Source organism: Pyrgilauda ruficollis, unplaced genomic scaffold (assembly GCF_017590135.1).
Source record: "Pyrgilauda ruficollis isolate IOZ18807 unplaced genomic scaffold, ASM1759013v1 scaffold230, whole genome shotgun sequence".
Classification (NCBI taxonomy): Eukaryota; Metazoa; Chordata; class Aves; order Passeriformes; family Passeridae; genus Pyrgilauda; species Pyrgilauda ruficollis.
Window position 1 is genome coordinate 121481 of NW_024522540.1, and position 23734 is coordinate 145214.

Here is a 23734-nt window from a genome sequence, read left to right on the forward strand (position 1 = left end):
TGTCTTATTTCTGAGAAACCAGCTGGTCACTGGGTAATCGTTAACCATTTGCAATTAAAAGTGACTTCAGCTATTAGTCGAATATTGGCCCTGTAGCAGTGGTCCTGCTTTTTTCAGTGGTTTTTTTAGGGTTCCTGTCATTTCACAGGGAAGATGTTGTCTAATGATTTGACAGAAAATGCTAATGCCTTTATTTCAGGGAGAAGAATCAGCTTTTTCACACCACATCACTGATTAGTTGTGACATTTTTTTTGTGCTTGGGCAGCCAGTGCAAGCACAGAGCTACTGCCTTTGGGTGCATCCACCTGCTTTATCCCTGTGTTTGGCTCTTCCTGAGTTTTGGGTTTGCTGCTTGGATACCTGGGAATTAAAATTGCAAACAGTTCAGACAGATCCATCACTTTTGCAGGAAATAGGTGAGAAGCAGGTGCAGGCACCTTGTCCTGGTGTTGGTTTGAGTGTTTTTTGCTCCCAGGGGAGCTCCCTGGAGCTGGGCTGGGAGCTAAAGTAACTGCAGCATTTCTGGGAACCCCACAGTTTGCCAATGTTCCTAGGGATTTTTCAGATTTAAAAGCAATTCTCAAATATTTGCATCTGTGCGATGTTTCTTCTGGATTTTGGACTGAAAAGTGACATTTGCCTGAGCAGTTTTTTAACATTTTTGCCACCAATGTCTGGGCTCACCCTTGCTGCTTTTAGCCTCTTGTCCTCTGTCTATGAGTGTGGCTGATTTTTTTTTTGTTTTCGGCAGTACAGATACATTTTTGCATTTGCTTCCAAGAGGTGAGAAAGAGAGATGACTCAACGTATTGTTATAAACCTAGGCTTTTGACACTTTTATGCAGCAAAGACTCTGAAAATAAAGACTAATGGGCTGTGCACAGTGAAAGTCATAGAAAATAGAAATAACTTTTAAACAGCTTCATGATAGTTTCTAGCCTGACCCAAGTCTTTGTTTACTGTAGAACAGACAGGGAGCTTCAGAATTAATTAGCTAGTTGATATGCATAGTTCATTAATGTGTTATGGATATTGCACTTTGTGTTGAATACCTACAGCAGGTCACAGCAAAGTTGCAGGTTGATTTGTTGTTCAGGAGAATTTAATTGCTGCCTGTCGTCCTGACTGGACCTCAGGATGTTCTCTGACTGCTTCCTGGAAGCTGAAAGTTTGCTCCACAGGAAAGTGTTTTTCCCTTTTTGACACTGGGCCTTTGCTACATTTGTAAATGGTAGGAATCAAAGGGCAGTATTGAACTAAAAAAAAAAAAAAAAACAACAAAAAAAAAATCATCAGATTTTTTCAAAACGGGATTGCCTTTAAATTGATAATTTCCAAATAGTCTGTATGTAAGGAAGAACAAGGTGTTGTATATAAGACTTTTTCCTTATTTTCTGTCCTTTTTAAGTGGGGAGGGAGGAAAATCACAAAGCCTTATAAAGCAGCTTTCTGTGCTGTCCCTTACCTTCAGTGCTTTCCATCCTGCTCCAGAATAGAGTTTTTCTAATCTATGAAAAGCCATGGATTTTATGGGGACTCTTTCCCAGCAACACCTTATGTTTGCAGTCCCATTCATGGTCATAAGGAGGATTCCCCTCCAAAGAAGAATGTCCCAAAATTTGAATTCAGTATTTGTCTGTTGGGTCATTCATTTATTCAGTATTTTAGCCTTTCTGCCTTTTGGGGCTGTGTAATAGACTGCACTTTTTTGGGTTCAGAAATCACATTGTATACCAGGATGGCTAAACACTGGTTATTTGGGGCAAATCTTGAAAAGAAAATAGAATTTGGATTTGATTATTTTGTTGAATTTTTTTATAAAAATGGTATGTCATTTGCTTTTTTCACACCCTGCCTTCAGTATGAACTGAAAGCTTTCTAATCTAAAAATCAATATAATATTTTAATATTTTTTTTTAAGAGCAGAGACTTCTGTACTTTGAAAGCATTATCAGTGGGGCAATATTGAACCCTGTGCAGACAGAGAAAGCAGGACACTTCATATGTGGCCTACATTTCTTTCCTGGTCTTCACCTCTTTATCCTTCATCACAGGCAGTGGAAAGAGCTGGAAAGCAGCAAAAGACATTGTGGGAACCTGGGTCCTTGTGCTGATGCTGTGAGCTTGGCACCTCTGAGATTGCATCTCTAAGGCGGGATTAACTTCTCTCCTGGTTATCTTGCTGGAACAGACCCCAGATAGGATCTGCCTCCAGGGCAAGCACCTGGAGGGCTGCCCAGGGCACAGCAGCCCTGCCTGTCCTTCATCTCCTGGCCTGAAACAGTCACTGGAAAGCTCACAGGGCTCGTGTGTGTGCGTTACCTCCACAAACTGAAACTCGGAAGCTCTGAAATAAGTTGTAATTAATAAGAACGAGGGTGCTAACCCTGGAGCTCAATTAGCAGCAGCAGTGGCTGCAGGTGCTGGTGCTGCCAGCCTGTTTGTCACCTCCTCTCTGCTGAGCTGTGGCTCCTCTGGCAGCCCAGAGGGTGAGGGACACCTAGGAATGTATGAATACACCTGCACATCCTTGTTTTGTGTCCTGGTTTAGCCTCCTGCTGCTGCAGCCCCAGCTTGGGTCTCCCTTCCTGGGGGAGGTGTTGGCTGGGCTGCTGCTGGTCCAGAGGGTCTTCTCTGCTCCCGGGCTGTGGCCTCAAATGTTCCCTTGAAGATGTGCTTGGGTTGGTGAGCAGAAAGCTTTGTGGCTCAAGGGAACATTCACAATTGCTCAACAAGCATGTCAGAATATATTGTGTTATGTAATTTGGCCCACAGTTCAACCTTTTGGAAGCACTGTCGTTTCTTTAGGAAAGTTCAGCAAACAATAGTTGTGGGTTTTTTTGGTTTTTTTTTTTTTTCTTCCTTTGGAGAATAATCTAAATGGCTTTTAGCAGGAGCGCTCTGCTGTCTCCTTTTGTGCTGACTTTGGGGGGGAGTTTAAATTCTGAAAGCTTTATTAAAGAAGTAGCTTCTAGTTAAGAAAATGCATATTTTTGTTGCATATAATAATAAAGCTGTACTACTATTACTATTATTACTATTACTGGCTGCTTAGTTACTGACAGTAGCAAAACTGCCACATGCTTCCTGTATTTTGCTGCCAAACTTAAGAGTCTGAGAAGATCAGAATTTGCAACCCAAACTCTTCTCACTCTTTTTGAGAATTTGGTGCCACCCTTTCAGTCTATCCTAGCTCTGGAAATTTAAAATAAGTAAATAACTTTAACCAGTCCTGTGAAAATGTCATATGCTTAAAAATCATGTCATTTAAAAACAGTTTATTGTTCTTTTTCCCCCACAATTTCAAGAATTCTGAATTTTCATGTAAAGAATGAAAAATCAACTACTAACACAATTTGTTTTACTTAAGATTTTTTAAGGGTATTTCTTTTGTTTGTCCCATAAAAAGCCTCTCAAATATTGTAAAACTCAAGGTAAAAGCGGGAGAACTGGCAGCTTTGCTGTTTTATGTTCCCAAATGACCTTGAATTTTTTTTGCTATGTTTTTCATGAAATCATTAATGCTGATGCTAGCAGTGTCTACAGCAACTTTCCTGAATAAACACTATTCCTTTGCAAAGGTTTGTGCAAATATCTGTTTACAAATAAATAGGGAAGCAGCATGCTAAAGGAGGCTGTCAGGCTCACAAAGGTATTGATCCAAAAAATGTTGCTGGAAAAGCACTAAAAATTAATTAAAATAATAACAAATGCATCAAATAATAACAAATATATAAATCTACATACACATCATTTATTCATGTCAATCCTGTGAAAAGCCAGATCAGCTCAGGCAGAAATGGTCACAGGGATGTTCAGCAGGCTCAAGGGCAGAACCCCAGAGCAGGTTTTTGCAGGAAATCAGGACTCCTGGACAACTAACCAATATGATTAAGCAGAAGCCAGTTATTGCCAACATTATGCACTATTTGTACCTTCTAGAACTCCTGCACACACTGATCACACATTTCCTCGTTGGTGCCTCTGTCTTGCCCATGGCTTCTGCATGCACTTCTCAGAGTCTGTGACTTCACTGCCCTCTTTTATCCAGTTCTTGTGCTCTTGGCATTCTGTTTCTCAGCCTCTTCTTTCTTAATTTAGCACAATTTATGTCTTAGTAACCTTGATGCACTCCGGAGGGCTCTGATAGGAATACCTACAAGCGGTTTGGCTGGGGCACAACATGGCCTGAGTTGTTCAAACGCATTGCTACAGATTGTGGTTTCTGTGTGATTTCCTGCAGTTATCCCATGGCACAGCGTGGTGATGAACCCTCCTCTCTTGCACTCTCATTTCCTAAGGATCCAGCTGAGCATCTGCTCTGAATCCAACATGCAGATGATGCTGCTGGGATCACTGCTGGCAGAGCTGTCCCCTCCGCCACCAGAGCGTGGTTTTCTCACCCTGGCTGATCCATTGTCTCTTGCACTGCTCTTCACCTCCCTCCCGCTGCTGGAGTGGATTAAAGCCTCCCAGCAGAGCCTCCTGGGTGGAAGAGGGGACACTTTGGAGCCCCAGGCCAGGCTGGCACTCGGGACAAGTCACACCAGCCTGTGGCTTCCCGGAGCAGGGCTGGTGACAGTCGTGGAGCTCCCGAATCCCTGCCACTGACTTTGGGCTGGGCAGGCCAGCCAGGCAGGCCATGCCAAAAGCATTTTGGCAAAAAGTGCACTTTCCCTGCAGCGCTGGATTTTAATTGATAGCCAAGAAGTTGTCCCCGATGTGCTGCTGGAGTGTTGGGATCCAAAGGGAACTTTGTGAGGGCAAGGAAAGTTCACCACTATCCCAAACAGAAAATTTCTGCTTTGGCTTTCATCTGAAAAAACACATGGCAGTGCAATTGAAATGACAAATATTGTGCCCTGATGTTTTTCTATTATTTGTTATGAAGTCCAAACTTTTGTTTGTTGAGAAGGAAACCTTGTGCAATGTGGTACCTCCTCACAGATTTTCCGTCACAGTAAAGCTGCTTCATTTCAACAGAATTCTGATGGTATCAGGACAAAATATTTTTTCCTGGTTTCCTGGTTGTCAAAAAGAAATCAATAATAGTTTTCAGTTATAATTTTCTAAGATCACTGGAAAAAGGGCTTTTTTTTTGGATGCAATGGTGCTTTTTTGTTGTCTGGCTCTTGTAGACATTGACTGATAAAAACCTTCATTGACCCTAAAACCTCCATCTTGCTTTATATATATATATTACTATATTCTAAAACCTTAAACTCTAAGTTTTCACTTGTGTGATATTACACACTTCTATTCAAACTCCACACCCACAGTCCCAGTTCTATCATTCAATTTTCTCCACAGCCTCAATCTAATGCAGTGTTCTCTTGAGGGTCTGTGCCTTTCGACACAAACAGTCTAAAATTCTCAGCATCCAAGATTCCAACAGTTAGGATGTAAATATTCTCAGCTGTTGGTAAAATAATCTGGGTTTAAATCCATCAGGACAGAATTTTGGGTTTGGAAAGTCAAGATCTAATCTGGGAAAAATTACAGCTGAAACAAATGTGAGAAGGTGTGTCTTGAACCACTTAACTTTTCCTAGAATCTGCTTGAAAAAAATGGATATTAATGAGAACCCATGAAGAACAGGATTTAGTTTTCTGGTTTCTTTACGTTTGCTCTTTTGCAGTTTTCTCTGGCTCTTCACTCTCCATTCCTGCTGTAGCAGCTGTGGGTTTGGCAGCTGCCAAAAACACCTTTGTTATCCCTTCCAGTATGATCCTGGTGGTCCCTCCAGGAATATTTTTTGGAGGATGAACACAAAGCACACTGACCAGAAGAGCAGGCATGACTCAGCCTGTGGGAACCAGGGCTCAGGACACGTGTCTTGTAGGTTGGCTTGTCGTCAGGGCTAGAAAACACTTACATGTTGATTGTTTTGCAAAAGGTGTGTAATTACGCTGCAAAGGCCTGTGGAATGATGCCAAAGTGAGATGTATGGGATACACAGGTTGTGATGTAATGATCTCATCAATGTATAATTGGGATAACATATGATGAAGGCATAGTTTTTGCCATTCTGCACAGTGAGCAAGATTTTGATATGCTACATAGCTATTTTTATAAATGCTTTGCTGAGCATTTGTATTTTCGTTGGTAGTGTATTTCACATCCTTTGGCTCATGAAATCTATATTTTTGTGCCATTTCTCCAGTTGTAAACTCTTAATGAATAATGAAAAAAAATGATAGCATTAGGAAAACTCTGAAGTGGTGCTATCATCATAAAAGTGTAGGCTTAATGCTCTTCAATGGAAGTAAATTGCAGAACCCTGTGATTAGGGTGTGCATTTTTTCACTGGTGTAACAGAGATTACTATTAATTTCTGTTAATTCTTTTAATTTTCTTATTATATCTCATACCAGTCATATCTGATCTTTGGGCACTCAATCTCTTGTGGTAAAACAATAATAAATGGGAAGCATTGTACTTTTGAGAAGAAAAAAAAAAAATTGGTTTTTTTGGTATGTTAGTGGCATTGTTTTAAAGAGGTGCAGCCCTGGGATAGCCCCATCTGGTACTGGATAAGGTGGGGTGAAGTGCTAAAGAGTCTCTCAGCAATACTTGTAGGTGGGTTGTTGTTCTTCTAGAATCCTAGAATCATGAAGGCTGGAAAAGACCCGTGAGATCATTGAGTCCAACCTTTGGCCAAACATCAACATGCCAACTAAACTAATTGCCTCATCAAGTCATTTCTTGAACACTTCCAGGGATGGTGTCTCCACCACCTCCCTGGGCAGCCCTTTCCAATGCTTAACAATCCTTTCTGTGAAGAAATTCCTGCTGATGTCCAACCTGAACCTCCCCTGGTGCAGCTTGAGGCCGTGTCCTCCCATCCTGTCACTGGCTGCCCGGGAGGAGAGGCCGATCCCCACCTGGCTCCAGCCCCCTGTCAGGCAGTTCTAGAGAGTGGTAAGGTCTCCCCTGAGCCTCCTCTTCTCCAGGCTGAACACCCCCAGCTCCCTCAACTGCTTCTCACAGGGCTTTTACCCTCCAGACCCTCCCAGCTCCACTGCCCTTCTCTGGATCCGCTCCAGCCCCTCAATGTCCTTCAGGAACTGAGGGACCCCAGAACTGGACACAGCACTGGAGGGGTGGCCTCACCAGTGCCCAGTGCAGGGGACAGCCACTGCCCTGCTCCTGCTGGATGTTTCTGATCCACACCAGGTGCCATTGGTCTCCTTGCCCACCTGGCTCCTGTTCAGCTGCTGTTGACCAGCACTCCCAGCTCCTTTTCCCTGGGCCACTTTCCAGTCACTCCTGCCCCGGCCTGCAGCACTCCATGGGGTTGTTGTGACTCAAGCACAGGACCCGGCACTTCACCTTTCTGAACCTCATCCTGTTGGCCTCGCCTCATCCCTCCAGCCTGTCCAGATCCCTCTGCAGAGCCTTCCCACCCTCCAGCAGTTCAACAACACTCCAGCCCAACTTAATGTTGCCTGTGAACTTCTCGAGGATACCTTGATCCCCTCACCCAGATCACCAATGAGGATAATAAACAGGGTTGGCCCTGACACTGATCCCTAAGGACTGTCCCCAGCTGGATGTGGCACCATCCCCACCGCTCTCTGGGGCCAGCCATCCAGCCAGTTCTTAACCAGCAAAAAGTGCACATGTCCAAGGCATGGCCTGCCAGCTTTTCCAGGAGAGTGTTTGGCAGACATTATCAAAGGCTTTGCTGAAGTGTTTGTTTGCAAGTAATTGTATTTCTCGCAGTCTGATTTTTTATAAGGTGTCTTTGGAGTTACCCTCCCTTAGGGCTGATTGATTTAGAGCTGTATAAAATCCAGATTGCTTATGTAATATAACGTTTGGATTTCTGCTGTGCTTTGTGTGGCTACAATTAGTCTTATATAGGTATTATTTTATTCCTAAAATTTAGCCTTTACAGTACTTAATAGCAGTTGGGGATTTTTTTTTGTCCTTTTTTTTCCCTCAAAAATGAATAATTAAAGCAACTTGATTGGAAAATTGAAATTCTGTCTTCAGTATGCTGAAGGTTATGAAAAGATACATACTTGACATATAATGGGGAAGATGCCTTTGTCAGTCATGCAATAAAATTTCTGAGTGTGCTCTTTATCAGATCCACTTTTAAATGTTATCAATCCAGGTGATCTGTAAGTAATGCAACCAAAGTTGAGCCAATAAAAATCTTCTGTTGTTGAAGATGCCTTTGAGCTGATATTTTTTATTGACTCAGAAGTGGCAGAAAGACATTGTTAGAGTGATGAAGGGTGATGAAAGACCTTGAGGGCAAGATGTGGAGGAAGTGACTGAAGTCCCTTGGTTTGCTCAGCTTGGAGAAGAGAAGGTGAGGGGTGCCCTCATGGCAGCCTACACCTTCCTCATGGGGACCTTCACTTTATTAAAGGGGAGAGGTGAGAGTCCTTTAGGTGTGCAAAAAAGTGCTCAGAAATGTAGAAAACATGGTTTTCTCCAAACTGGACTGATTTTTAACTTCCTGTTCTGGCATATTGGAAATATTCCTCATCATTGCTAATGGAAAGATCCCTCATCAGTGATGGCTGTTGTAATGAGGTTACTGTTAGATGGATTTTGGGCTGTTTGGAGGTGGTGGTTCATCAGCAGGCTGAGATATGAAAGAATAACAGGTAATCTAGAGGCAGGAGAAGCAGCTACTGGTGTGAACCAGCAGTGGCTCAGTGCTCAATGTGCTCTGGGGAGATCTCATTGTGGCTTTCCTGTTGATTTGAATTGGTTGTCTCCTCCTTCATCAAGTGTGTTCAGCTGTTGATAGATATAGAAGTGAAATGTTTTCCTGCCTGCCCTTTTTTCCATGATGCAGTCCTGGTTTGCACAGTTTTTGATAGGGAGCTGACGCCATCCTAGCAATTCTCAAGCACAGAGTATGTCCTTCAGTTTAAACTCCATGTATTGTGTCTGTCTGGTTACTACCAGGATGCTGAATTTATGGCAGTTTGAAACAGATGCTGACAGTCCATATCTCTCCATAGGCATAGAATAAAAGAGAATCTGCTGCAGTGGAATGCCAGCATCATACATAGGTTGCAGCATATTGTATAATTTTCTTAATGCTTCAATAACTTGGGAGCTTGACTTCTCATTAATGGACATGAGCAGAGAAATTGGAAGTTGGTAGGGAATGGAAGGAACAAGAACTGAAGGACTGGAATAAAGAAGTGGCTAGAGGGTATTTTTATTCTGTGTTTTATCTTCTTTGCAATATTTGAACTTTTCTTCGCTTCTTGTCAATATGAGGTAACATCAATGCTTTTTCCAGGTTTATGTTGTCTCTCTGCTTGTAATCATTCTCATTAAACCAATGTGTGAAGAAATGTGTGAAGAATGGTGCAGTCTGTGAGAGGATTCATGCTGACAGGTTTTGCTGTTTTGGAAAAGTAGAAAACATTGATTTGCTGAAGTCCACTTTAGGACTTGTGCTAGATTAGTTCTAGGACTAAGTGCTAAAAGAAATCCCACACGAAGGCTTTGCAGTCACTTTTCAGTACTGAGGTGAAACAAGACAGTCAGAGGTGCAACAGGTTGGGTAATGATGACTTCAGCAGCAGAGATATTTAAGCTGCAGGTTGCCTAAAATCTGGTTTTGCAAAGCACATCAGCTAGTTCTTAATTTCAGGCACATGTTTGAATCTATTCTAGCTGAGCAAAATTCATCTCATCTTCTTTCCTACCCTCTGTTAAAAATCTGCCAGACTCACAAGGAAGGAAAAGCCATCAAAACACAGTCTAGAACACAATGTGCCTTCCAGCATAGGGTGGAGCATGTAGAGTGTCAGAAACCAGGCCACACCACTCTCCAGTCCCCTGATGACACATCAGCAGCCAAGGCCCAAATACAAAAGTGTCCCTTCTGTGCTGCAAACCTCTCCTGGTGGGTCAAGTTCCCTGGTGGACTCTGCAGCCACCTGTCCAGCCTGCTGACCTTCTGGAGTAGATCCATAAAAGTGATTTGGGCTCATTATTCTCCTGCTTGTCTCTCCTTGCCATATGTAGCCCTGTGTCTGCCTCCCTTTGCTTTTCTCCAGATCTCTTGTGTGCAAGTTAACCTGTGTCAGGTGAAAGGTCTGGGCGCTTCTTTGGTTGCTTGGAGGGCAGAGCTCTGTTCCAGCCCATCCTGGAGCTGCTTCCCTAAACCAAATTGCTTCTGGAGACTGTAATTATTCTTGCATCTTAGTGAAGGAGATAGTAATGGCTGTTTTTCAGTATGGCTTAGTAAAACTCTTAAATAGAGGGATAAAATGGAATGGAAGATCTCTCATAGGTTTTGGTTTACTGTTTTGGTTTTCTTGGTGTTTGTGCGTGTGGTTTTGGTTTGGTGTTTTGTTGGTTTTTTTTTTTTTTTTTTTTTTTTTTTTTTTTTTTTTTTTTTTTGTTGTTTTTTTTTTTGTTTTTTTAATTTTATTTTTTGGAGAGAGAAAATGCTGACCATAATTCTAGCACATTCCTGTGAGATTCACACGGTAGCCTGAAGGAGCTGGTCTAATCACCTGCTGTGGGCTGTGCATATGGAGGATGGGTGGTGTAGAAACCTGGGAGGAAAGAAAACTGTAGAAAGAAAGAAAGAAGCTTAGATTTAATAAAATAGGTGCAATGTGACCCATTCTCCTCCCTTGTGCTGTAAAGTCTCCCACTGCTGGCTCCTGTCCGTGTGGGCCGATCCCATCTGGTGCTGTTGGCTCTGCTGACCCTTGGGTTCATGGGTGGCTGCAGCCAGTGTCCAGCCCATTTTATGTGTCTCAAGATCTGCTCTGCTTGCTTTTCCACACCGTTATGCTGGGTTATTCACGGGGCTGTGGAGGAGGTTGGCGTCCCCTGTGTCTGATCCAGATGTGCTGCAGCTGGAGGGCAGGATTTAGCTCCATATTTTCCCTCTGCTTGGCTGTGCAAGGGGACACAGATTGGCATGGTACCAAGTGCCAGGACTGAGGTTTGATCCATTGTCTTGACGTGGGGGAAAGGAAAAAGAAACCCCACCACCTTAAATTTTACCCTTGAGTGAATCTTAATCTTTAAATTAGTACAAATGGGAGTGTTCCCATTCTGTGATTTTGGGATAACTGTAATCATTTCAAGAAAACAAAGCCTAGGAACATTGTGGTGTTGAATGCAGAGTAAACTGGTGTTTGAAACGATGTGTTGTGCATCTGCACATGTCAAAAAAAGAGTTTAATGTCCTAATTTGTTTTGGATCTTGCCCCCCTCTCCTCTTGTTCATCCCTGTTTTATTTTCTTCCTTTTGTGTCTGTAATTGCGCGCTTTATTGGAGCTGGCAGGATGAGCACCTCCAGATGCATCCTGCAGGAACACAGCCAGTGCTGACTATTCCCATGTCAGACTGCATGCCAAGGCAGTGAAGCTGGCTTGCCAAAACCCATACCCTTTCTGCACTGATTCTAAACCCATCTTCTCACAGTATTTTGACACAGGGTGACTCATGATAACCTCAAGAATTGTCCCAGGCTTAAGGATGTGTCTTTTAGTATGTTGAGACATCCCTGGTAAAAGTAGGTAAAAGTAGGATGTCCAAACAACAATGTCAGATGAAACGAGTTGAAGGGTTTGAAATATGTTGTGTTGAACCTTTCACGGGGTTTCATGTTTGGGGCTTTTTTTTTTTTTTTTGGTAAGCTTTCTCTGAATTTTTATGCACTCTGAAAACAACAAAAAAATCACATGTTTTTCCAAATATAATGAATTTTGTTTTGGGATTTGTAGCAACAAGATAACAACTCTTCATTTTGGGGAAGAATATACTCATTTTACTTATTATTTTACAGGTGTCAGGCAACAGCGTGTCAATGATGCTCCTTCTACAGGATCTTTTCCTAATTGGAGATCTATACTATCACCAACACGGCCTTCCACAGAAACCAAGACTCCCTCAGTAGCTGATCTTTCTCTGGGACAGACTTTGGAGAACGCAGACTTGCTTCAGATGATCAAAACAACGCTGACTGGCGCCCGTGCCAGGACTTTGGATCAGATGCACCTGTCACCCTCCCTCTACCAAGGCAGTGGGAGCAGTGCACCCCAGGAACCCGCTGAGGTTTCAGCCGAGTCGCCTCTGAGGCCGTCCTCTCAAGATGCAGATGACACAGCTGCTCTAACAGGTTTGCCTCAGCTTGGTATGTTTGCCACACTGCCCACCACACCACCAGTGACACATTTGAGTACAGCTGTGCCATCCCAGCCAGTGCCATTAGAAAACACCCTCCATTTCCAGAGAAAGCACATCAGGATCAGGCATGCTTGCCGCTGTTCCATCACCATCATCCTCCTCATTGGTAATCCAGTCACCTCATGCCATTAACTTTTCTAAACCAGCTGTACTGCCCATCCAAGTGCCTTTGTCTGCAGATCCTGAAGGTTTCTTCAGCACAGATTCAGCTAGCTCACAGGTTAGTGAAAGCAGGAATAGTGCTCTAAGCATGGTGCATTCCAGTGTGGTGAATCACAGAAGGGGTCCCAGCTTGTTTATGGGGGCCATGATTTTCATTGGATCAACAACAGTGCATTTCACAGAGTTAGTGGGAAAAGGGTTTCCTTTGGAAAGGACCTCTTTGTCATTTGTAGATTCTGATATTCCTGGGTCAAAAATGCATCAGTCTCCCCTGACAGTAATTTCCAAAAGTTTGTCACGGCTCCTTGATGAGATTATGTAAAATGTCTCTTCTGCTGAAGCAATTTAGGACAGCACTGACTGGCAGATTAGTGGTACCACTCTTCTGTCATCATCAGTTTTTCAGGATAAAGCAGCGGTTCCTACATCAGTCTTCCGTGCTGTGGTACTCCACATGTAATACTGCCAATGAGTCACCCTCAGTCTTTCACAGCACTAATTGCACTACAGCCTCTCACCCTGCACCTTTCATGTCATGATCCTCCAAGAGCTCAGCTGAGGTCTCCAGCTCAGCACAGAGCACGTCCTCCCTTTCACTGCCAATATCACTTTTTCCAGATGCAGAGCACGCTCGCAGTGCAGTGCTGCCAGTAGGAGAATTTAGAAGCAAAACAGATTTTCTCTTTAGAAATGCAGCACACTCCTCTCCAGCAAGCCCACGGTCTCCCTTGCTAACGGAGACAAACGAGGTGTTTACTGGGGCAGCACGCACAGCCTGTCCCAGGGCGGCAGCAGCCAGCCAGGGCAGGCTGCAGATCCCTCCCGCTGCTGCCTCTGAATCAGAGCTTTGCAGAAACTGGACTGATGAAACTTAGCGGGCAAATAGCATGAGACTCCCAGCTGCTTCTGCCTTGCTCTCCCAAATCCTGGTGGCTTTCCTGTGGCAAGGACAGCTCAACAGCCTTTCACAAGAGCAGCGACAGCAAAGATGTCCGTGAACTTTACTGCTAATAATGTTCTGCATTATGGAACTCAGCTTTCCAAAGTTTCTCCAGGTATCCAAACCTGTCCACTCCTCACAGGATCAAGGATACTAGACAGTGTTTTGGTGATGGCCATGATGACTCTCTCTTGATCTAGCTGCAGTGCCATTAATTACTTCCACTGTATGCCTTCCCAAACCTGAACCTGCTACCACAAATACTTCTGCCGCTACTGCTTTTGTGACTGCACATCTTCCACCTGGAAAGTTCAGATGTAACTGCAAATGAAGACAGAAAGATGAGAGTACCCACTCTTGTGACCCCACATGCAGAGTATTCATCTCCAAGAGCTTTAAATCATTTAACCTCTGGTCAGACTTTGTATTCAGTTGATAAAAAGCCACTTGCCTCTGTCATGCCTCCAGCGTGGGGTACGTTGCCATCACTTGTTTCCATGACAACAGTGATGGACAGCCACAGTTCTGGCCTCTTCCAGGATTTTGAATGCAGACTCTGAAAGCAATTTAGATCCTGTCAGCCTTCCTGAAGTTGGAACTTCAGCTTCTACGTGGACCAATAAAGCATTGCTGTCTGCAGCTGGCATTAGTATTCCTTAGGTGAAAACTTCAGTCCAAATGGAAGGAAGGGAAGTTGCTCCAAGTGCTTTTCCATTGGAAGATGAATACTATGCACCATACTCAGTAGTGGCAAGTCTGCAAAACAAAATTAATACAAATCAGCAGCCACTCTTCTCCACCCCTTCAGCAAACTATACATATACATCCTATAGTCAAAACATTTCAAATTTACCCTTTCCTAAAAAGAATAACTTTTCAGAGTTTGATGTAGATGGTCTTGCACTGAAAACATCTCCTGTTCAGTATTCATCCATTGCTACTGCATTGACAATGCCTGACTCTCTGCAAAAAAAGCATGGAAACACGGCTGAAAACATTGCTGATTTATTCTGTGTTGGAGAGGTTCCTATCAGTATACATAAGAAAGCACCTCTCCATTTACATGTGCCTCCTGTTAATGCTGCAGGTGCTCTCCCCAGCTCTCTAGAATCCCAAACAAGTGATGCTGGAAAGATTACTGACTGAAAACATTAGGCACAGCACCAGTGCTAGCTTTTCAGCTCACTGACAGCTTGACTACTTCAGCCCCAAACAGAAGCAGTGTCACCCTGAGCACACTGCCCTTCCCTGTAACCAAGCCTTCTGGCTCAATTCTCTTGAATAGTTTTATCTGTGAATATTGTAAATCAAAGGCAACTCTGACGAGGGGAGACAGAGTGATACATCTGACTCCAACTTATCAGAAGGCTAATTAATTACTTTATTATACTATACTATATACATTGCATCTAAACTGAATTTGCCACGCACTCACTTTTGTTTGTAACTGTACAGAATTGTACTTGTCATCTGACTCTCTCGTCACTGTCTCGTGACAGTCTGACACACACACATCTCCTGGCCCTGATAGGCCAAGGAAGCAAAACATCCTCACTTTGGATAAACAATCCCCACATTGCATTCTACTTTGGCACAACACAGGCACAGCAAGTGATAAGAATTGTGTTTTCCCTTTCTCTGATGTTCAGAGAATGTGAATCTCAGAAATATTCCTGGGAAGAATTGTGCCTTGCTTTTCTCTGTGAAGAGAATATGGCAACATGAGAAGACACTGGTTCTGGGAATTTTCCAGAATTTGCAGACAACCAGTTGAGTCCCCTTGTTATTTGTTTATGGCTGATAAATATCCACCCATATTCAGTGAGGAGGAGTGGGACACAAATGCTACAAGTCAGTCTAGTTCCCAGTAACATATCTAATAATGCTGCCAAGGGCATCCCATTGCAAACCCCTACCACCAGTGCTCTGCAGTCAAGTCATCATAACTTCTGTCCATGCATCACCAACACAGGTAGAGTCTCCTTTTTTGTCAACAACCAATTTTACCCATTCTGTTCTTACAGTGTTATCTGGAGTATCTTCTGGTGCAATACCTACAGTAGAAACTTCAGAAGCAAAACCACTAACAAGAAAATCATCTCCAGCTTCACCAGTGCCAGCTTCTTCCTTCTTTTCTCTAGGCACTGAAAACACACCTTTGCCATCCGTGATGGCTCTAAGCACACCGATCCTGACACTAACAAAAAATAACACTGCCACAAAACTGACACCGGATCTGAGCTCAGTAGGAACACAGGCAGATTTTCCTTTTGCAACAAGAAACACGACTGCCTCACCTCTGGACACTCCAGCTCTGCTCATAACCCCCAAGAGCAGCACGGTCACAGCTTCCACACTCGCACCCACAGCCCACGTACCAAGGCAGATAGAAACAACAGTAACTGACACCCAGAAGTTCCCGAGCTCAGACATCAGCAAAAGGCCAACCCCATCCCCACTGACAATGACAGCAGCTTTGACATCTATTACAGCATCAGCGAAAACAACTAGGCTTCCCCCTCCTGCCGTGGAACTCAGCCCTGCTGCTCCCGACACCACGGCAGCAGCCGCTTTCGCTAACATGACGGCAGCTCCCTCCCTGGATTGCCGGCTCTCTGCCAACATGATGGTGAAAACAGGTACGTGCAGCCTCTGGCTTTGCTGAAGGGCTCTCCCGTGTCTGTGAGGTGTGAGAAACACAGTGTCCAGGAATGTGGGGCAGTAGTGATTGATCTGTGCTGACGAATCAGATGGGTTCGAGCAGGGTTGTTAGCTGGAAATGGTGTTGGCTTTACTTGTGCCTTGGGTTTTAACACGACTGTGTCAAATGAAGTGGTGAGATCAGGTGCTGTGGAGTTCAGGGGTCACTGCAGCACCGCCTATGTGGAGGGACAGCCCTGTAAGCTGGGATGGTTTAGTGTCTGCTTTGCAGTGAGGAGTCTGTGCTACTGGAGAGGACAGTGCAGTGACCTGCCTTGGTGCTCAGCCCTGTTTATGCACAAAAACCCAATTCTGTTCTAGTATGAACACCTAACTCTATCAGTACAGATCCGTTTGAAAATTTTGTTTAGCATTTAGAGTTGCACATTTCAAAATGGGAGGATTTTGAGGATTGTGAGCAGTGCCACTTCTGGCTCTGGCTGTTTTTTTCATGGGCAGCTTCTCCTTAGCTGTAAGAACTCTGAACTAAAGGGGCCTGGAGAGGTACCTTGCCCAGGCTTCTCATGGACTCCTTGTGGCAGCACAGCACCAGAAGATGTGTGTGTCTGGGAGATCTCAGCAAAGAATAGGTACAGAAAAGAGTTTGTGACCTTGCATGATACATGCTACAGTGAAATAAGCAGCTTTTGGAGCTAATGTGTGTTTCTTAGCTGCTAAATATGCCCATCAATAGTGTGATGAGTACAACAGCTATTTCTAAAGATAGAGGTAGCTTGTGTACAGTATATGATTGAAAGTACTCAACGCAGCTATAAAATTCTTTCTGCAAATTACAAGAGAAAAAGAAGGAGATAGTGATAGGTTTATTAAAGAAAGCATACAGGTGCTTTCTAAATAGAAAACAATCGTAACAGTGGAGCAGCAGATTTCTTTTATGTAACTGTGACCATGAAGATGTGAAGCCTGCCTGTGCAGCTCTGGCTCAGTCCCCTGGGAATGCTGTGCCAGTCTGTCCTCAGGCAGCGAGTGGCCTCACGCCTCCTTGGAGAGGCAGCATGGCAAAGACTTGTTGCTGCTAATGAAATTGCATTTGTTAGACCTTGCTCTGGAAACATGGAAACAATGGGCTATTGCCATGGGATGAATAGGGAGCTCAGGAGCTGCTGAGCCCCTGCAGTTCTTGTCTTTGGAGCTGCTGCTAATCCGAGCTGCTTTGAGGATCCCTGCACAGCCAGCCCAATGTAAAACAATTAAAGAGAGCAAACAAGAGCGTGGTGATGTCTCAAACCACCCTGTGGCTTTTGTTGCTCCACAGTTCTGTTTCTGAACACAAGGAGGATGATGATCAGCAATGCCTTCAGGGAGAGTGTGAGAAAAGGCCTCAACCAAGTGCTGAGACAAGCTTTCAACCAGAATGTCAGTGCTCAGGTAAGTGTGCTTGGCTTTCCCTGCATGATTTCACTAAAACAGCTCTCCCACCAAAGAACCACAGCTGCCTGCAGCTCCAGGTGTGTCCCTGGGTGCAGGAAGCCTCTTGGAGGGGAGCTCTGAGGTTTTCCTATGGAGAGCAGGCAGAGGTGGCACGCACTCTGGTCTCTAAAAATATAAGGAATACTCCAAAGTTTTTGCGGTTTATTTGATGAAGAAGGGAGAAACGCAAACTTCTTTTTAGTGTGCTCTGGGAAATGACTACTGACAGCAGTTTCCTCTTCCCCTGCAGCTCAGGAGTGACTTCTGCTCAGGGGCAGCCGGGTGCTGCTGTGCTCAGCCTGGATCAATGGCAAGCATGGCTGGTAAATGGGATGTCACTGCTGTCAGTCCACTCCCTGCTCTGAAAACCCAGTACGTGACAGGTGCAATTTCACAGGAACAAGAATCCCAAGCAGGGAGAAAGCATGTTTTATTGAAAATAAATGGAGGTGATGTGTTCATCACTTTGCAGATAAGTTGCATGAACATCAGCACTGCTGTGTGTGGGAGCAGGATTGGATGGGTTGCCAGGGCCCTTTTCCTTGGACATAGCTTCCTGTGCACTCAGGTTGGGGCTTGTGTGGGGTCCAAGCCTCTGGGAAGGAAAAAAGTAATTTTTCTCAAAACAGAGGTTATCAAGTTGACTTTGGTCCTCGTGCTTTATTGCTGCAAGTGTGGAGGATGTCACTTGCTTTGGGAATTGTGTGCTCCTTGGCAGAAGCAATAAAAACTGACAAGTTTAGTCCCCTGCCTTTTTGCAAACTGAGGGAAGCTGCCTTTTCTAACAGAGGAAAATACAGACTTTTGAGGTAAAACTCAGCTCATGTTTTGACTCACGGTGTGTCCATTCTTGTGGTTTTACATTTCCACTCATATAGGTCCGCTCATAGACTTAACCATCTGGGACAGTACAGGAGAACAGGAGATAAGAGCCCAATCAAATATTAGAAATCTTGTCTTTCAAAAATCTGTCTGCAAAACCTGCAATGACAGAAAGACGCATAAAGTCAGTGAACTTCAGGCATGGAGGAGGAGCTGGAAGCACTCTGTAGTTTTCCATGCATATGTAAAATGTCCCAGTATCTGTGCATGGATGAAGGCCCAGCCTAACCTGGAGCTTTGCAGCTGTGGTAGCAGTTCTGCACTCCTTCAGTTCGGGGCTCATGCTGCATGGGCTGGGCCTAAAACTCTCTGAGCAGCTCTGCTGATACCGTGTCTGTCACTGTTGTATTGAGGATGGATGAATAAGGTGACACATAGACTTCACAGGCTCAGAAGGCAAAATGGTATTTTAATAAAAACCACACACTTTTTATAGACAGTTAGGATGAAGGTGGACCTGATTGGTCCTCAATCAACATTCCTCACACCATTGGCTAATTAGGCACACCACCCTCTTGTAAATATCTTAGGAGAAAACAACACCAGCTGCAAAGATTAAGAATTGTTTTAATTCCTGCTCTGAACTTTCCCAAAACTTCACAGAGTAGTTCCTGGGCAAGCTTATCTGATTCTCTTCTCTAACCAGTTCTCAGCATCCACACCTTGTCTGATATGACACTAACTGACCCCACAGGGTTTATGGGGGATTACAGGATAAAAAGTGCAAGGGACACATATTCAGGGTGAGAAACCCCATCAAACAGCTGTCACTGTTTAGTAAGAAATGACACAGAATCATCAGAAGGCTGAGTGGCATAAAGTTCCCGTCTTTACTTCTTTTACACACTCTTTTATACACTGTTCTGATACAGGTGGACCTGATTGGTCATTCAATCAATACATTTCACCTGACTGGCTAATTAACAAGACACTAATTTATAAACAATCTTATGAGAATAACAAGAAAACAGCTATTAGAAAAACAACACCTGTAGGTTGTTTTTAATGATTGGATAACATTGTTTCTCTTCAACTCCTTAAAGTCTCCCAGGCTGATTCTGGAAAAACTTTTGTCGCTCTCTGACCAGGCTGTCACATCCACAAACAGTGGCTATTGGAGAAAATAATAAACAAAAAAATTAAAAACCCATGCTGCCCTGTGTGTTTTAGGTTGAAATCCTGGAGCAGTCGAGTAACCTGACCGTAGGTTACTATGTCACGCGGGGCAGGCTGGTTTTCACGCCGGCTGCAGTCGCCGAGAAGCTGCTCGCCTACGGCCTCGGCAACGCCACGGCGGACATGAAGCAGCACGTGCCACACCTGCAGGCCCTGGTGGCCCTGGCCCTGCCCTGGCAGCCCCTGCCCGCCTACCACTTCCAGCTGAAGACGGGTGAGTGAGGGGTGCCTGCCTGGGCTGGCTGAGGGGTGCCTGCCTGGGCTGGCTGTGTGTCCGTGCACCGCTGCCCAGAGCTCTCCGCAGTGGCAGCAGCACGGGCTCTGCTCTGCCTTCAGGTGTCCTGTCACCTCACTGCTGTGAGGGTGATGCCTTAGGGTTTCAGCTTTTCTATTTTTCGTATATTTGTTGCCCTGCAATTCTTTAGTGTGTAACTCTGAACTCCATGTAAAGTGTTAGCTGCTGTTCTCGCAGTTTGGTGAGGCAGAACAATTCCTCTCCAGGCCTGGGAATCAAGGACACCTCACTGCCTCAGTCCTCGAGAGATGGAAACAAAAGTGAGTTGGGGGCAGCAAACTGGGGGTAAATGACTTCATTACCTGAAGCTGTAATTGGAGGATTAACCCTCAATATGAAAATGGACCAAGCTTATAAATCCCATGAAACCCATGGTATGGAACCCAGGTGTGAAACCCATGACCTGTCATCCATTTTTTTGGGTGTAGCCCCTGGGTGGGCTTTGTCTGCCTGAAATGTACCTGAAGGCCCTTCGATAAATACAACTGCATTTTTTTCCTTAATTTTGTCTGGCCTCTGTTTTTAGGTAGTCCCAAAAGGCATCAAGGGGATGCAGCAGCAAGCATCAGTGCAGAGTAATTGTGGGGCACTATAAGATTAGGAGAGGGCAGAGTGCTCTGAAGTGATATATTAAATGATAAAAAATATTTCTTACATGTGTGCTTACAATGTTTGTATACACATACTTATGGCAGTTACAAGTACATTTTTCCTAGAGTGAAAATAAAACAGAATGAGAATCAATATTATGATTGATTATATTTTGCAGGGCCAAATGACCTGCAAGATTTAAGATTATAACTTGTCTTTTAGGATGACTTTGCTTACTGCCTGGCTCTGAGCAAGTATATGCACAGTGAACAGGCTTACCATCTTATATATCATTGCAGAAGCAATCTCCATTTGTTTGTGGAGAATATCAGCTCTAATAATGCAGTTTAAGTCTTACATTTTGTCTTAATTAAGGCTAATTTATTGCAGTTCCTGAAGTGGCATTATTTTCACCTGCTTAATGTGTGAATTGATCGTTTTGTTCTTGGTGCTGCAACTGAGAATACTTTGTCCACATGCTAATGCCTCCCTTTTTCCAGAGCTGCAGTTTGTGGGTCAAACAGACAATATTCAGTCATGCAAATTTGTTCAGACCATGGAACAGCGGCTCCAGAGAGCATTTCAGGATGCTGAAAGAAAGGTCCTAAACACCAGCAACAACTTAACTGTTCAGGTACAGTGTTGGGTGCTTTGCCTGCTGCCAAACCCTCCTGGTTATTCTTTGCCAGGTGTATGTTTTTATTCCAACACAGTGCCTTTGCTAGCCACTGTGGAAGGAAGTTTATGATTTCATCTGCAATAAGATCATTTATGCATTGCAGGAAAACTTACAAATGCCTGATTTATAGAAGACTGTTTCTTTTCAAGAATTGGAGTTTTACTGCTTGCACTTCAGTTATATAAATGAAATTCCAAGTATAAAAACACAGTCTTCCAAATTTATGTTTTTACTGAAGATGTTATTCTGACACATTAGTTGCTTTCAGTGAGGCTCTTCAGGTATAAAGATGGTGCCAGGCACAGTTGTTTTTAAGCCCTGAAATAATGGAATAGATTTCTTTCTCTTGGTATGCATTTCAGTTTCATACTCACGGGCACAAATTCGCCACAAATTTGTACACACCTTTATATGTATAGTGGGCCAACACTCTTACATTCTATACTGTACTTCAGGACTAGAGAAACTATCTTCTGGGCAACATTATGATATGTTTTTGATTTTTGATAAAACTCTGTGTATGGACTGTGCTCCTCAGAAGGAGAAAATTTTGCCATCAGCGCTCTGCTAATTATTTTGGTGCTGTTTCTTGTGAGTTCGTGCTCAAACTGGTGGAGCTCAGGGAGGCAGCAAAGCACAGGGCAAGACAGGCCCTACCACAGTATGTAAAGTGATTAATTATCAAGTTTTTCAACAGCTGGACCTGTGGCATTGAGGGGAACTTCATGGTGCCTAATTTGTTTGTAGTGAAAGTGGCAGATCTCACAAAGCACCTAAACAGTTTTGGAAAGAGCACTAGGAGAAGGTAGTGGCTGTTTTTGTGGGTATTGCCAATTTAAGGAGAGACAGGAAGGAGATCCTGAAGGCAACATATAAGCTGGGGAGTAAGAAGCTCAAGGGTATGATCTTGATGATAAATTTTTTTTAAGTTCTTCCAGTATCATGCAAAAGATTAAGTCCATGCAACAGAACACTTATGAGGGCTTTAGATTAATTAACAGAACAGTTCTGGAGCAGACAGAGCCAGTTTAGAAAAGGCATTGCTGCCCTAGGACAGTAGAGGGAAGGTGGGTAAAAGGCACGAAGCATCTTCCATGCAAGAAGAAATGAAATTTGCCATGGCTCTCCAGCTAGTAGTGAATCAGGAGTGGCCACTTGGGGTTTCCCATAACAGAACTACTCAAATTTAAATAAAAAGAAGCATCCTTTCACACACTGTGTGGTAAAGATGTCCAGATGTAACTGGAGAAAAAAAAAATATGGAAATTACAAAAAACACTTGGCCAAAGATATAAAATAAAAAGTCATCAACCCTTTTTAAACCCAGGCATATGGTTTATGGCTCTAACACAGCTGTGGGATAATCTTACACTGTTGAGAGCCATTTATTCCTCTTGTCCTGTGCTAATTCTCCAACCCTCTGCTCCAGCCATTTGTAGGTAGACATTGGCTAGGCAGACTTTTGGTCTGACCTTGGGCTCTTCTGATGCTTTTTTTGTACCATGGTTTTTCTTTTAAATTGGTGATCCAAACCATAAAAATGGGGTATTTAAATAACATTCATGAATGCTGTTGGGCGTACCTATCAGTGGCCAAATAACCCCATTCCTCTTGCCCTTGGGTGTAAGTTTTTCCAGAAAACATGTGGGTTTTGTTCCTGATGTTTGAGAATCTCATCTAGTACTTACTGAATAGAATTGGTCCTCAAAACGTAGTAATCAGATTTGGGCTCAGGAAGAGACTGGCACTGAGCTGGAGTGGGGAAGAGAGCAGGGATTCATATGATTTTAGGGACAGAAAGACATGATATCCCTTAATTTCATATGGAAAATGTGTGGGTCTAGAGACCAGCAGTAGGAAGGCAGCAAAGACAGAAAGATAAACAGCACAATTTCTCTGCGTCAAGCACTGGATGGTTTTTCTGATAAGCATCCTCTCCCTCATCCCACATTTCCTGGTAAAAACAGGGGAAAACATTTTCAGTCCTGGCTGCACCTTTTCTGCCTGCTGCTGTCCTCCAGGAACCCTGTAAGTGCTAAAGCAGGGATTAAAGTATCACACAAGTAAAGCTGGATGAGATGTAGCTAATCCATTCTTCAGGTTAGCCTTTCTCTTGTTTCTTTGTATTGCATTTTTTTTTTTAATGAGCTGAACCACAGCAACATATTATTTTTTGCCTCTGTTTCAGATTTTGAACACCTCCAATGTCTCCCAAGCTGTCACTCTGTTTTATGTAGTGAAAAATCAAAGCACAACTCTAAATGGCACTATTTCCAGCAACCTTCTTAATCAGCTGTCAGCTGAGCTGGTGGGTTTCTACCTCACCTACCCACCTCTCACCATTGCTGAATGTAAGTATGTGCTTCCTTCCCAGCATCAAGATTAGCCAGCACCAGAATTTGGCTTTGTTGTCAAACTCAGGGATTGTAGGTAGTTTTTCTGCTTACTTTTTAAACTGTATTTTGTTAAAAAAAAGGTGGGGGGGGAAGGGGGAAATTAGATGATTATTTTTTTCCCATGGGTTCAGTGTTTATTTTGGCTGCTAGCAACACTGGCAAAAAACTAAGGAAAAACATATATACTCTGTCATTAATAATAAAAAAAAAAAATCCTGTGCTAGGTTACAAACAAAATAAAATTGTAGTTTTGTGAAAAGCAAAGCACAAAAGTCCCAAAGTTTTCAT

The 23734-nt window shown here is 43.6% G+C and overlaps 1 protein-coding gene across 1 annotated transcript in view; it reads left to right on the forward strand.

Moving 5' to 3' along the window:
• KIAA1549L (KIAA1549 like) overlaps positions 1-23734 on the forward strand; it is a 104126-nt gene that overhangs the window by 25548 nt on the left and 54844 nt on the right. The window contains exons 2-7 of the mRNA XM_041469383.1: positions 11794-12141; positions 15321-15935; positions 17273-17385; positions 19480-19699; positions 20872-21005; positions 23239-23401. Coding sequence (XP_041325317.1) covers positions 11794-12141; positions 15321-15935; positions 17273-17385; positions 19480-19699; positions 20872-21005; positions 23239-23401 — 1593 coding nt within the window. The remainder of the gene's footprint in view (positions 1-11793; positions 12142-15320; positions 15936-17272; positions 17386-19479; positions 19700-20871; positions 21006-23238; positions 23402-23734) is intronic.